This window comes from Equus przewalskii, chromosome 23, assembly GCF_037783145.1.
Source record: "Equus przewalskii isolate Varuska chromosome 23, EquPr2, whole genome shotgun sequence".
Taxonomy (NCBI): domain Eukaryota; kingdom Metazoa; phylum Chordata; class Mammalia; order Perissodactyla; family Equidae; genus Equus; species Equus przewalskii.
Window position 1 is genome coordinate 8,297,614 of NC_091853.1, and position 14,559 is coordinate 8,312,172.

The 14,559-nt window shown below is 37.7% G+C and overlaps 1 protein-coding gene across 9 annotated transcripts in view; it reads right to left on the bottom strand.

Moving 5' to 3' along the window:
• Nucleotides 1-14,559, bottom strand: part of SLC9C2 (solute carrier family 9 member C2 (putative)) — an 85,353-nt gene that overhangs the window by 24,709 nt on the left and 46,085 nt on the right. For all 9 annotated transcript variants that reach the window (XR_011531950.1, XR_011531949.1, XR_011531951.1 and 6 more), the window contains 6 exons: nt 13,904-14,102; nt 12,997-13,185; nt 10,426-10,575; nt 6,048-6,099; nt 4,105-4,253; nt 1,722-1,847 (listed from right to left, as the gene is read on the bottom strand). Coding sequence is in view for 6 of the 9 variants with exons in the window: in XM_070590893.1 (XP_070446994.1) it covers nt 1,722-1,847; nt 4,105-4,253; nt 6,048-6,099; nt 10,426-10,575; nt 12,997-13,185; nt 13,904-14,102 (865 nt within the window). In the remaining 3 variants the exon portion in view is untranslated. The remainder of the gene's footprint in view (nt 1-1,721; nt 1,848-4,104; nt 4,254-6,047; nt 6,100-10,425; nt 10,576-12,996; nt 13,186-13,903; nt 14,103-14,559) is intronic.

Consider the following 14,559-nt stretch of genomic DNA (forward strand, 5'->3'; position numbering starts at 1 on the left):
TCCCCAGGACTTATTTATCTTATGACTCGTGTGTTTATATCTTTTCACCACCTTCATCCAATTCTCTCAGTCTCTACCCTTTACTTCTGGTAACCACAAATCTCATCTCTTTTTCTATCCCCAGTTCTTTTTGGTAATTCTTCCTCATCTCTCCATCTCTAAATGTTGTATAGCCCAGGACTCAATTCTTGGATATCCATAATAATTCCTTAAGTCTTCTTATCAAGTCTCAAGACCTTAAATATTATCTCTATACTAACAACTCCAAAATGTCTATCTCTAGTTTGGCCTCCCACCTGAATTCCAGTCATATATCCAACTACCTACTCAACGTCTCCACTTGGATGTCTAATAGCTTTCCCAAATTTATCTTAATCACAATCAAACTCTTGCCCCCGCATAATCTCCTCTTCCCCATCTAAGTAAATGGTAACTCCATTCTATTTTCAGATTAAAATCCTAGAAGTCATCCTCTCTGTCTCTAACCCTCCCTCCATCAGCATCTATCAGCTGTATCTTCAGAATACATCAAGGGTCTCACCACTCCTCACCACTTGGACTAGTCCAAGCCACCATCGTCCCGTGCTTCCATTATTGTAATTGCCTCCTAACTGGTCTCCCTGGCTTGCCCTTGACCCCTTATAGCCTATTCTCAGCACAGCAGCAGGGTGGTCATTTTAAAATATAAGTTAGATCATGTCACTTCTCTGTTCAAAACCTTCCAATTGGTGTCCATTTAATTCAGAGTAAAGATCAAAGTCCTTACAATGGCCTACAAAGTTCTACAATCTCAGGCTCTGTAACTGCTCTGACTGCATCTCTTCCCTCCATCATTGTTCCTGCCACAGGGGCCTTTGTGATGTTCCTTGAACACACCAAGCACACTCCACCTCAGGGCATTGCACTTGCCTGGAGTGCTCTTCTCCCAGATGTCTACATGGCTTGTTCACTCACTTCTTTCAGATCTCTCTTCAAAAGTCATCTTATTAGAGCAGCCTTCCCTGACCACCCCATATAAAATAGCTGCCCAACCATATTCCCTTTTCTCATCTTTTCTCCATAGCTTTTATCACCACCTGACAGCCTATATATGTGCTGGTATGTTTATTGTCCATCTCCATCCATATAATGTAAAGTCCACGAAAGCAGGGACTTCATTAATTTTGTTGACTACCATATCTCCAAACCTAGAAAATTCTCTGGGGCATAGAGGATATTCAGTAAACATTTTTTGAAAGAATCCAAATTCCTATAGGAACACTTAGCTGACTTTACACAGAGCATGAACTCAGAGTGTACCACCGTCCTCACTCTTCCTTGTTATACTGTACCTGGTTAGTTTTACTTTTATATTATCGGGCTGGCCTGTATAGTAATTTAAATTTGAGACTCTTGCTCTAAAAAAAGTGTTTTCCAGAAAGTGCATCTGGAAGTCCAGAACTCTACAACATAAAATAAGATGAGATTGGTAATAATAAAGTAACATAGCTAGCTCATCCGAAGCAGATAAGCCATTGTAAAAAACTATCTTTGCCCTTTAGGCTCAAAATGAAATCTACTCTTCTGGGTTTTTCTGGGCCTCCATTTTGACTTACCCTTCATTGGCCATTACAAGATTCTTGCTTTGGATAGGCTTTTTTGTTAATCTTGCATTAGGGAGTGGAAAAAATGGAAAATAATTATCATCAAACCTGAGCCAGAATAGAAAACTGAAACTTTACCTTGAAGAACTCAATGAGAACATCTTTATTTTCTAGCCAAAGGATATTATGAAGATACTTTTCAGGAGTAGGGGGTGGGATTGCCATTGGAAAGTTATTGAGTGCCTTTATTTTTGCAAGAAGCACCTAAAAACAAACAATCGAAATAATGGTGATCAGATCCTGTAACAGAAAAAGGACATTAGGTAAAGCTAAAGAAATCTAGATAAACTACTGTTATACAGATTTAACCTTGATTTTGACTCACAGCTTCTCTCACCCTATTTAAATTATCCTCTAAAGGTGTTTGTCCCTATTCTCCCCTTATTACTATTTTCACTGATATATTAACTCATATTGAATTTAGCATCTTTATAATCCAGTTAACATCATATTCTACCATTCTTAATCTCAAATTATCTAAACTTCACAGTTGATTACTGTACGATTTAATGCCATGTTCTTTCACCTTTTTTTATGTGTATGATTTTTTTCATGTGTATGATGTTATGATTAGAAGGATTGCTAAATCCTTCTAATTTTGAAGGATACAGTTCCAGTTTTGTAGCCTCTGAGAAGCCTTCTCTGGCTTCCCCCACCAGGTAAGAGATAATCCATTTCTCTGCCTTATTCCCATGGCATCTCCTACAGATTTCCCTTATGGAACTCATTACACTGCAATACTATTATTTTTACTTATCTTTCTCACCCTCCATTGATGTAACTTTTGTTGATTGGATGAATAAATGACTAAATAAAAGAATGAGGAAGAGCCCATGGACCGTGGGGTCAGTGTTGTATCAAGTATCCCAATTTTCTCAAGAGTCTGTGGCACATACCCAACATATATTTACCTAATTAAGTTGAATAGATTTACCTAGCTCCATATGACCTGGGATTGATAATGTGAGGAAACAGAATTGGCCACCCCAAAATGTGTCTCTTTGGCTTGATTATTTGTAAAGACAAAAGACTCTGAAAGAAACTTTGACTTTCCTTCTAACTGCCTAAAAGAATTTAAGATAGAAGGCCCATTCCAGGAAGAAGCTAATGCCACAAGATAACTATAGGATAATGTAAAATAGGTATAATGGACAGAAAAGCACCAGCAAGACCATTTTTATCAAAGTTCTGTCTCTCAGGTCACATTGTCTATAGATGGCCCAGAAAACACTTGTTTAACAAACATTTGCATTTCCATCTCCATGTAAATTATCTTCCTCCCCCGGAAGTCACAAACCACTACCCCCAACATCCTCCTTTGTCTTTAGCTGAAGATGGTATTTAAGGTGGCAGCTTCAGCCATTCTAGTGAGTTACTCAGTTTTCCTGGGTTTCTCACATGTATACATGTTATTAAACTTTGTTTTACTTTCTCCTGTTATTCCATCTCATGTCAATTTAATTTTTAGACCAGCCAGAAGGACGTAGAGGGTAGAGAAACTGCCTTCCTTCCCTACAATTATTATATCTCTCTGGCTGACAATTAGGCATTCAATAAGTAACTGTTAAATGACTGATTTATCCATTACCTTTCTAAACAAACCTATAGGAAAAAACAAGTCTCTCTCCTCAAAAGGGCTATTATTTATTTATTTTAATTAATGGATATCAAGCATTCAATTGAATCTTAGATAGCCTTCAAAGTCTAGATGGTGGATGCCATAGAATGGTAGGATTAAACATTAAGCATTCTTTTCCTCTGTCTTATGTTCCCAATTCTTTGCAAATATATTTATAATTTTTCAAAAGTCCATTTACCAGCTAATGGATTAGGGTGACTTACCTGCTCCTGTCCTCTCAGAACTGGCCCCTCTCTGACCCCCAACCACACACACACACACACACACACACACACACACAAGTTAGTCACCTCCCTACCATGTCAACATTATGTGACTCCCACCTTCCTTGCCACAGCTGGTGGGCCTGGGCAGTACATATTCCACCAGTGGATAGAGAAGCAGAAAAATCTAGTGAGTTTGTAGAGGGAGCCAAAAGAAGATCCCACAGAGGGCAACCCTGATAGGAAATGGAGAATCTGAAAAGCTTTCTAGGTCCTGTTCAAGTTCCTTCCTGAGGCCTGACCACATGGTCTGGTACTGTGGGTTCTATAAGGCACTGTGTCCCTATAATAAATCCCCCAACCCCATTGCTTTGCCAGACCTAGCTCAAGTTAGTTTCTTTCACTTGTAGCCAACTAGTTTTGACATGGAATGCACCAGGTAGCATTGGCATTAGTTGTCATTGGCATTAACAAACACTGTAGGTGATTACAGAGTTAACAACTGAGGTTAATCACTCTTTTTCCAATCCTGCTCATTGATTACATTCAGCTAAAGAAACAATGCAGGCTTGGGTGTTGGTCTCATGCAATCAAGAAATATGGAAAGTTGCTTTATTACCTTATTCATCTCTACGCCCTCATGCTTATCAATAATGCCTCTTGACCAAAGGAAGGTGAGGTTTTTCAAAGCTTTAGCAATCACGTTCCGGATTGCCTGCCTAGTCTTCAAAGCAATGACGACATCACGACCCTCGTGCTCTATGAGTCCTGGAGCAAATAGAACTATCAGTAAGCAAACGATGCAATAACCACAATAATAACTAATATTTGTACAATAGTTTATAATTTCCAAAGTATTTATGCAATATCCTTTCATTCTTGTTTCATACAGAATTTGTGAAGGCACTAAAACCAGAGTTATTTTCATCTCCATTTTATGGACGAGAAAATTGAAAACTGGCCTCCCCCACCAGCTAGGAGAAAACCACTCCCTTTGCCTTATCCCCATGGCATCTCCTACATATCTTTCTTATGGAACTCATTACATTGTAGTATTATTATTTTTGCTTATTTGTCTCATCCTACATATTATGTCATTTTTGTTGGGTGGATGAATAAATGACTTAATGAAAGAGCCCCTAGGCTTTGACTGGTGGGTCTTTCTGAGATCAAATCACATATTTTTTCCTCTTTAATTAACATTAGAAGTCATGGGCTGGACTGGGAGTCAAGGCTAAAACTGCATCTGTTTCATCTTTGTAACTCTAACATTGAGCACAAGGCCTGACATCTGGATGGTACTCAATCATTTTTTTAACTGAAATAAGCTGACCAGTAAAATAAAGGCTAGGATGACCAAGAGCATAGGTTTTAGTGTCAGATACATCTGGGCTTGAGACCTGGCTCGCCACTTACTACAATATGACCTCAGGCAGGTTAATCTTTCTAAGCCTCAATTTCATTTACTACCATATGACCTCAGGCAGGTTAATTTTTCTAAGCCTCAGCTTCGTCATCCATGAAACGAAGATGACAATAGTTTTGCCTCATAGAGGATTGAATGAGATAATGCATATAAAGCTGTTAACACACTTCCTGACATAATTAGCATTCAATAATCAGTTGCAATAACCATTCGGAAACAGGCACTCCCTTTTACAGGACTGAATCAAGAAAACTTTGTAATATCCCATACTAATCTGAAACATAATATGAGACAGCAGTTTCTTGGCCCCTAATCTTTAAAAGCACAGAAATAAAAGTCTGCCCATATGTAAATGGCAAAAATGGGCCCTGGATTTTCTGAGAAGTGCCAAAATATTACATCCTCTTATCTCCAAACTTACAACTTCATTCATCAGACCATGTTCTTTCAATTTTGATTTGGAAGGTAGGATCCTCATAAATCCATATGGCCTCTTTCCACATGGTTATAAATACAAAATGGCTTTACTTTATTTCTTGTATAATAACTCCTATTTATTAAGGGCCTACCATAGGCCAAGCTCTCTACCGGATACATCTGCACACAATGAGAGCCTGGCCCACAGCCCCCTTATGAAGAAAGAAGACCCAAGGAGCTTTGTATAAAATCCTAGCGCTCCTGCTGTGTGCTTCAACTCAAGCAGAGTGACTGCAGGCGCTCAAGAAATGACATCTCTTGCAGACCCACATTCCTGAGTATCCTTGCAAACAAAGCAAACAAAACAAAAACAAAAACACCCTTTGTCAAAGATAATCTTCACATGTCTTTTTCTTACAACCTCAAGGCAGCTGACCTTACCACCTTAACACACTTTCCACACTCCTCATTCTTTCCTCATGCTCCTGTAGCAAATAACAAGACTTCTCTCACTTTCTGCAATTATCTATGGATTTGCACATACCCTCCACCAGGCTCTGCACTTTTTGCATACCTGGCCCATTCCATGTGCTCAATAAATGCTTGTTGAATGAATAAGTGAATGAATGATTGAATGAAAGCATGAACTTGTCTTCCTTCGGTTAAACTATGGAATAATAAGGCATGATTTCAAGAAATCAGAAACTCCAACTACCTACCTAGTTCTTTGACAGCATCTCGTTGATTAGTTTCCAAAATTTCATATAATTTCTGTAAGAAGTTAAGAAAAACATTAATTTCTGATTATGCCAAGTGCATTTCTGGCTGTAAAATCTGAGAAAAAGAAGTATGGTAGAAGAAATCTCACTTAGTTTATGATTTGGGGGATATAGCTGTCTCAATTCTTCCCTCTGTATTGATTCTGCTGCCTTCCCCATGCTCATACTCAAATTACCATAAATGTTGTGCACTCAGTAGCTTGCATAACTACTGTGTCTAATTTTCTCAGAAAAGACTAGTGTGTACTCCACTGTGCACCAAGGAGAGTTCTTACAGATGGAGCCCAATTAGGGAGTAGCCAACTGAGCAGCTTTTGGGGGAGCCAGGATTCGGGAGCACAAAAACAAGTGGAATCATGAGAAAATATGATGTCAATTAGTTCATGTTGCCTAGAGATAACTCCTGACAGAACTGAAGAAACAGCTCCACACCAGGGCTGACCAATCTCTGGTCAACCATGTAATAGGCATTTGTCAAATACTCACCGTGCCCCAACACTGCTCCTCAGGGAGCTTACTCTCTAGCTTGCAGTCTCTCTGCAGCTTTCACTTGACCACATCAACAGCCCTGGCACCAAACAACTGACAGTGTCCTAGGATTGTCAGGTGCAGATGACTGAAATTCTGCACCCAAATAATGTGTGGCATAGTGCTCTCTACAGGAAACAGTTGGTTTGTTATCTAAAGTTTAAGCAGTTTTTGTTGTTGTTTTGGGTTTAGAAAAATCACATGTAATAAATCTCTCATTTTGAATAAAAGAATGAGGTATACGATTTTTATTAAATTGTTTCTTTTCACTTGATAACACTGAATCAATATTGGGAAGGTGCCAAATTATTAGCCTGCTCACAGCACCCACGTACCGTGGTCCAGCCCTGCTTGCATAGGTGCACGGACGGCAGTTAGGCCCCCTTCATACCCAACTGGACCTACAGCAACTCTGTAAAACTGCTGTAGAATGACCTGCACAAGACAGCTTGGGGACCAACTCCTGCCAAAGAGAAGATAATTGTGACAGCCTGGACATATACGTGACTTCTCTAAAGGTTAGCTGCCACTGGCCAGTTTCTTAAACCAGTTTCTTAAACCACTTTCAGAATAAACACCAGTTTGATATCTAAACACATCTCAAAAAGCCATTTAAATCTTTACTGAAGGCTCCCTTTAAAATGCCAAAGGAGAATTTGTTTCATCTCTTACACTTGGAGGCAACTGTCCTTAACTCTCAACGTCTTCTCCCAAATTCCTCAAAACACACGCTGACCTCCTCCCAATGGCTCTTGTGTTTCTTCTCTCCTCTTCCTGTTTCTGAAATCCTTTCTCCTATGAATAGCTCTATGTTCTTTCTAACAGAGATCAATCCAGACTTTCAGTGGTTCTTTTAATTTTCTTCTCCAATATTCAAAGTAAACCAACAGGACAGAATTCTGTTGCACATTAATATTTGATCCAATAATCAATACTTCTCTGATAGATCTAGATATTTCTCTATCTCTATCTGTGTGAAGGATGTCAGATGCCTTCCTAAGATTCAGGTATGCTCTCCCTATAGTGGTCCTTGATTATAAAAGAAAATCTTAAGTGCTAAGGATATTTCTGAAGATATTTAACAGTATATCTTTTTATCTATGTTAGAAATTAAAAATAAAAACATTAAGGTAGGTATCATTGCAGCCTCTTTCCCTCTCCTGAATTTGATAAGGGCAGAGCCCCTCTTTCTGGCCTGAGGGAACTAACAGTCTTCACAGAAAATTAGCACAACAACCAGAAGACGTAACCCCGCAACAAACCCTGAGTGTACACACACATAGTCTTTAGAGATAGGACTTTGATAATTAGGATTTAAATTCATTGTCATTTAAAAATCAGGGGTCTCACTTGGGCTGAGAAAATACCCTCCAGCTATTGATACTGTTCAATTTAGACCCTTATATACACGTATGAAAATATAACCAAAAATCACCAAACTTTGGGTGTAAAACACAGAATGAAAGACAAGAACTAAGCACAAAACATAGAAGAATGAACCTCAGAAAAGCAGAATTAATACAGGAAACAGAAATTTTTAAAGTAGAGAGTCAAGAGAAGGCCACATTTGTAAAAAAGAGAAAAGCAAATAGTTGCTAAGAAAAAGAACCAATCACAGTTCTTGGAGATCAAAAAATGTTGTCAAAAAAGAAAATGTAATAGATGGTCTGAATAGCAGAATGGATACAGCTAAAGATTGAATTAGTAACCTGGAAAATTAAGCTGAGCGGTTCTCACAGCAAAGAAGAAAGAGTTGAAAGTTATGAGAAAAGTTGAAATAGAGACTAAATCCAGAAATTCAAAAAATCTGCTTTAAAAGGTGCCAAAAGGAGAAAATAGAAACCACAGAGAGGAGGGAATAATCAAAGAAGTCAGGGAAAAAAAGATGGCAATCTTCAGATTATGAAGTGCCCACCAAGTGCTGCATGGGATAATTTTGTATGTGCGTTTGTGTGTGAGGAAGATTGGCCCTGAGCTAACATCTGTGCCAATCTTCCCATATTTTTTTGTGTATGGGACACCACCACAGCATGGCTTGATGAGCAGTGTGTAGGTCCAAGCCCGGGATCCAAACCCTGTGAACCCCAGGCTGCTGAAGCAGAGCATGCAAACTTAACCACTACACCACCAGGCCAGCCCCAACTTTCTCTTTTTTTTTTTTTAAATCACACCTAGACACATCCCAGTGAAATTTCAGAACTCCAAGGATAAAAAGAAAATTCTAAAAGACTCTAAATGGAGAGAAAAAAAAGTCACCCACAAAATGAAAGTAAAATCAGGTTTATCTCAGCAACGCTGATGACAGAGGGGCAATGTCTGCAAGAAAATGCTTTTGGAGAGTCAAACTGTTAACTATGAGAGCAAAGTAAAAAGATCTTGGAACATATAAATACAAATGAAAAAAATTATTTATGGGCATAATCCAGCATAATAAAAAGCAAAGTGAAAAGGAGGCTCACATGGGACTCCAGAAAAAGTGCCTACAGAATATAATCTAAAGGAAGAGAAGGAAGATAGTTTAAAAAAAATTAATCCATTTGACTCTTTCATTTAGAAGGGTCTCTTTCAAGTAGTAAATGTTTAACGACATTGGATCATATTTTCTTCGTTGTGGCTTGAATCTACAGTGAATAATATTTATATAATCATAACAAAGTAAAGGTTGTTTTTGGTGTTCTATGTAGAGTCATTTATTGAAAAGAATGAAGACTGACTTATTCTTACAGAATAGAATGTAAATGTTATAAACCTTTTCGTGTAAAAATAATAGCTCCAAAATCTTAAGACAGGGAGGAAAAAGAAAAGTTAAAGGAGAGGAATGTTCTAATCTCCTTCCACTGCATGGTAGAGAGTAAATAAAGGCTGATTAGAAAGAAGAATTAAATATAGCTGCGTATTCTTTACAATTCTTCCGGCAAGCAGCAGAGGAATGTCACCCAGGAGCGGCCGCTTTGGGGCGGTCTCCGTGAAGTGGCAGAGAGGAGGGGTGGGACAGCTGCTTCTAGTCTTGCATTCTATTATTTTCAGGTTGTAAAATTATGCTTGATTATTTTTTGCCATTTTTCCCGTGTTCTGTCCTCCCTTCTCATATAAATTCAAAGACCTTACCCTTTAGGCCATGCAGAGTCATTGAAATTCAGATATGAGACTTAAAATAGCCCTTTTAGGAGCATTACTCTGCTAAATGTCAGTGTGGCCTGGAGTGGACAGACTCACACGAAGGAACCTGGTTAGGAGGTGACTCCTTCTACCTCGAGTTCCTAGTCGACTGTGTCTTCTCCTTCCTTATCTCATACTGCCTGGAAATGAGCAGGGTCTTCCATGATATAAATAGATAAATAAATAAATGCTACTACTCATCCACGCCTCAGTACCAGCATTTCAAGTTTTCACTGTCAAATCTGTCTTCGCTTTCCCTCACTCTTCCTCTCCACTTCAGACCTACCTTTTCTTTGAAGCCTTGTTTGAGTCTCAGCGCCTGCAGGAAGCCTTTCCATGTGCCCTGTCTTTTAGAGGGTGTTACAAAGACAGATGGAATCTCTACTCTGTGCTCAAAAAATAAAAACAAATGGTAGATTTTCTTCTAAGAGGATCATAAATGTTTGATAACGACAGCTGACATTTAAAGGACAGACACTGTTCTCTGCATCTCGTATGACATAATAAACAACTGAATCTCCTTCACTTGCTACAAGTTATCTGTTGTGTCAAATACACGTAGAAATGGTCTTAAAAGAAATGAATACACCTAAGTGACTTTTTTCCCCAATGACCAGTGCTTGTCTCTCACCTGATTTATTGATTCTCGGCTAGAAATTTGTTTTATTAAAAATTTGGCGTCCTCTTGACTTTTGACATAGCCTTTTGTAATACTATACATCAACCTGAGACGCTTTTTGATCTGCACATCTGCAATATTTATCAGCAGTGGTATTATTGTCTGCAATAATGGAGAGGAAAAAAAAAAACCTGAAAACTTGATGAGGAAAAGCACCCTCTAAGACAGATAGTCTCCAAGTGTGTCCAGACCAGCAATGACACTACCCAGAGACTCATTAGAAACGCAAATTCTCAGGCCCCAGTCCAGACCTGCCGAACCAGAAACTCTGGGACTGGGGCCCGTAAATCAATGTTTTAACAAGTCTACGCACACTCAAGTTTGAGAGCCACTCTCTAAAGAAATGAAAGCTCAGTGAATAACTGGTTCTGTAACTTTAAGGGGAAGTGGCTACCACTGCCTTTCCCCCCCATTCTCCATACCTCCAGATTTCAGGAGATGAGAGAGGCAGTCCTGTAACCTGGGTGATAGTTACCGACCGAATATATCCTCTCTCTCCTCCTCATTTTCTTCACTTGTAAGAAAAGGAACTTAGGGTATCTAAGATCCTTCTTAGCTCTAATTTCTCAGGTCATAAGCCGAGGCAGGAGAGTGTAGTGACAGAAGAGAATGGGATTTTAAATGTAAACCTCCTTGAGTTCAAATACCAGCTCTTCTACTCACCAGCTCTGTGACCTTGAGCAAGTTACTTAGTGACTTTGAGAATTCAGTCTCCTCATTTGTAAACTGAGGACAATAATACCTAGGTACCAGAGTTCCAGTGGAGCTGCTCCTCACAAGCAATGCAGTCAGTCACAGAGAGAGAGTCACGTCAGAGCACAGGGCAGATGCTGAGGGAGCAGGTAACAGAGGAGGAGGACGAAAACAGAAAAAGAGCATCACAGCGAAGGAATTACAAACAGAGAAAGGAGAGAATTTTTTTTTAGCTGCTGTTTTGATTGTGAAACTTTGGGCAGAGGGAGAGATATTGAAGAGAGTTTTTACAGAAAAATTTGTTCCAAGACACAAAACAAAAGTTTTGTTCCAAAACAGCACTGACACCCCCTGAGCTATTCCTAAGAGGATCTAAAGTAAAGACCTCCAATATCCTGCCAAGCTTTCCAATACACATTTGTTTCTTTTGAAAGCCACACTATGCTGAGACTGACCATTGGACCACCTAACTTGATAGGTGGTGACACAGAGCTCTTACAATAATTTAATTAGACAATGGACATAAAGTGTTCTGCACAGTTCTTGGAATGTGTAAGTACTCAATTTAAAAGGCTAATCGGGACTTTATTAATTCCTTAAATATACTTCATTGACATTTGTCAGAACATGCTGGACAGAAGTAGCAATGGGTTCACACTTTAAATAGAGCTGACTTCCACAATAACACCTTTAAATCTTTATTTCACTCAGAGAGACATTTTGCAAAGTATTACTTCTAAAATAATTATTTTACGTTCATCTACATCAGATCTCTGTGTAAAAACTGATTACCTAAGGAAGGTTCCACCTTCCATTTGAAGACTTAGCCTCATACTACACAGCTTGATTTCTAGAGCAGTTTGTACTATGATGGGGTTGTACCTTATGTGGGCACTCGCTCTAAACTCAGCTCATGAGGCAAAAGTCATAAATAACCAAAATTACCCCTTAAAGCAGGTTTTGTGTCTACAACGCTGTACAGTAATTATTATGAACACTAAACCTTGGTAACAATACAGAATCAAGGAAGGAATAAAAAAGAAAGTCTACAAGCATGAGTCTGGACATTCAAACAATTCTGCCTTTAAAAGGTAACTCTTACATCTCTCGGAGAATGGAGACTAGATGGGAGATTCTAAAGCATGCCTTTTGCTGTCACCATTTACAGCAGTTTTTTTAATATTAAGCCTCTATAACTTCAATGCACACTAATAGACCTTGTTTGATGTAATAAGGATTAAACAACCCAAAAAATGGAACAGCATGTGAAATTATCTAAAGCTCTCGAGTTGAAAGCTTTTATAATGCAACTCCACCGGAAAGAGAGAAAGGAGGCCAAGAGCTGAGACTGAAAATCTACCTTCAAGTGACACCAACATCTTCATTCATTCACTTAACAAATATTTATTAAGTATTTACTATATGCTAGGCACCATTCTAGAGCCTAGGTGATGACAATGACCAAAACAAAAATCCCTACCTCACAGAGAGTACGTACAGCACACAGTAAAAAGGTGGTAAGTGCTATGGGGAGAAAGTAAAACTTAACCAGGTGGAGAGGGATCAGGAAGATGGGGTGGAAAGCTGGGGGTATGGAGGGCAGGTTGACATTTTGCGTAGGGTGGTCAGGGAAGGCCATCTCTGCGAGACGGCGAGATATGAGCAATGACTTCAAGAAGGTGAGAGAGCGAACCAAGCAGATACCTGTAGAGAGAGGGTTCTAGAAGAAGAGACAGCCCCTTATTTTTTTCTAAACAATGAGGATTCTTAACTCATTTAACAACCAGTGTAGGACAAAAAAACCCAATATTTAAAAATGTGAAGTTTTACCTTGATGAGAGGAATAAACCTAATTATTCTGAAATATCCTATTATTATTACAATCTGAATAAGAACCAAGTTGTCTGGTCTCCATCTGACAAGGTGTATAAAAAAGATATCAAAGATTCCAATAAGCACGATGATAAATTCCAAAGTGTTCCAATATTGACGAAAATATTTTCTTTTCAAAATGATTATCTGTTTAGAAAACACAGAGGATGTACGTCATTTCATAGCACCAGACAATGATGTGGGGAGGGGGAGATCTTAAAAATTAACAGTTAAATCCTCAACTACAAATGAGTTATATTCCAAAAGTTGGGTTTTAAGTTATCCATTTGGAATTCCAAAAAAAATTCTTTTTAATCTCCAACCTCAAAAATTTTAATTTCATTCAAAATATGTATAATCTATAATGAAACCAGAATGCCAAAAACAATGAAAACTAGCAGTAAACAGGTTCCTTGCAACACTGTCAGTAATAATTAAAGTATGAAAACAGTAATGCTCATAAATCATCTTTGAAGCATTTATCCTAAAAAGTAGTTCTCATCTTATATAATGGCAAAGATCTAGCAAACCAATTCGATTTTATTCATTTACTTATTTCTGGCATCATTACAGAGAATACTTGAAGGAAACATCCATGTCTGGATTTTCAATTCTGTTGCACTTGATCTTTGAGATTCTCTTCACTTTTATGATATTCATCTTATCTGGTACCCAAGACTGTGATTATTATACTGATTTCACTATTGAACTCATAAAATGCAAAACAATCACTAAAATTCCAGGATCCTATCAACTAATATAGCAAATCAGTTCTAGTACAGATTATTTCAATAATATGAAAGATATAGATTCAAAATATCTGAATTGTTCTTTGTATAGGATACATTTCTATTTTAAAACATACCTTCAATGCTGATTCTAATACGTATAAAGATACAAAATAATAGTTTACTAATATCAGTCCTGCCACATTTAATTCTCTTGCCATTGGCCATAGATGCATTATCATAGGGTAAATGTATATAAATGTTATAATATGTCCTGTATATTCAAATTCTTCTGAAAATACAATGCGATATACAAAAATCATAAATTTATTATTCCTGAAAAAAAGAGATCAAATAAAATATCAGATCACTAAAACTCTAACAATTAAGATCTGAAATTCAACAATTGTTTAAACGAATCATTAACATTAATTTGAAGAAGAAGAGTATAAACAGTATAAAATAATAGATAAGCAAAAGTCTAAAACACACTTTCTATATATAAAAATCATAATGGAGAAAGATAAAAATACGGCTCTTGTTAATTTATATCAGGGATGAGAAGAATTTTTTAAAATCAAAGCTAATAGTAAATAGGAAAAAATGCAAAGATTCATACATCATAAGCAAGAAACAAATAAATTTAGAGAAAAACATTAGCATTGTTTAAAATTAAGAACAGGAAAAAATATTCTATTCAATAATTACTATGACTACTTTTTTTTTTTTTAAAGATGGGCGCCTGAGGTAACATCTGTTGCCAATCTTCTTTTTTTGTTGTTGTTGTTTCTTC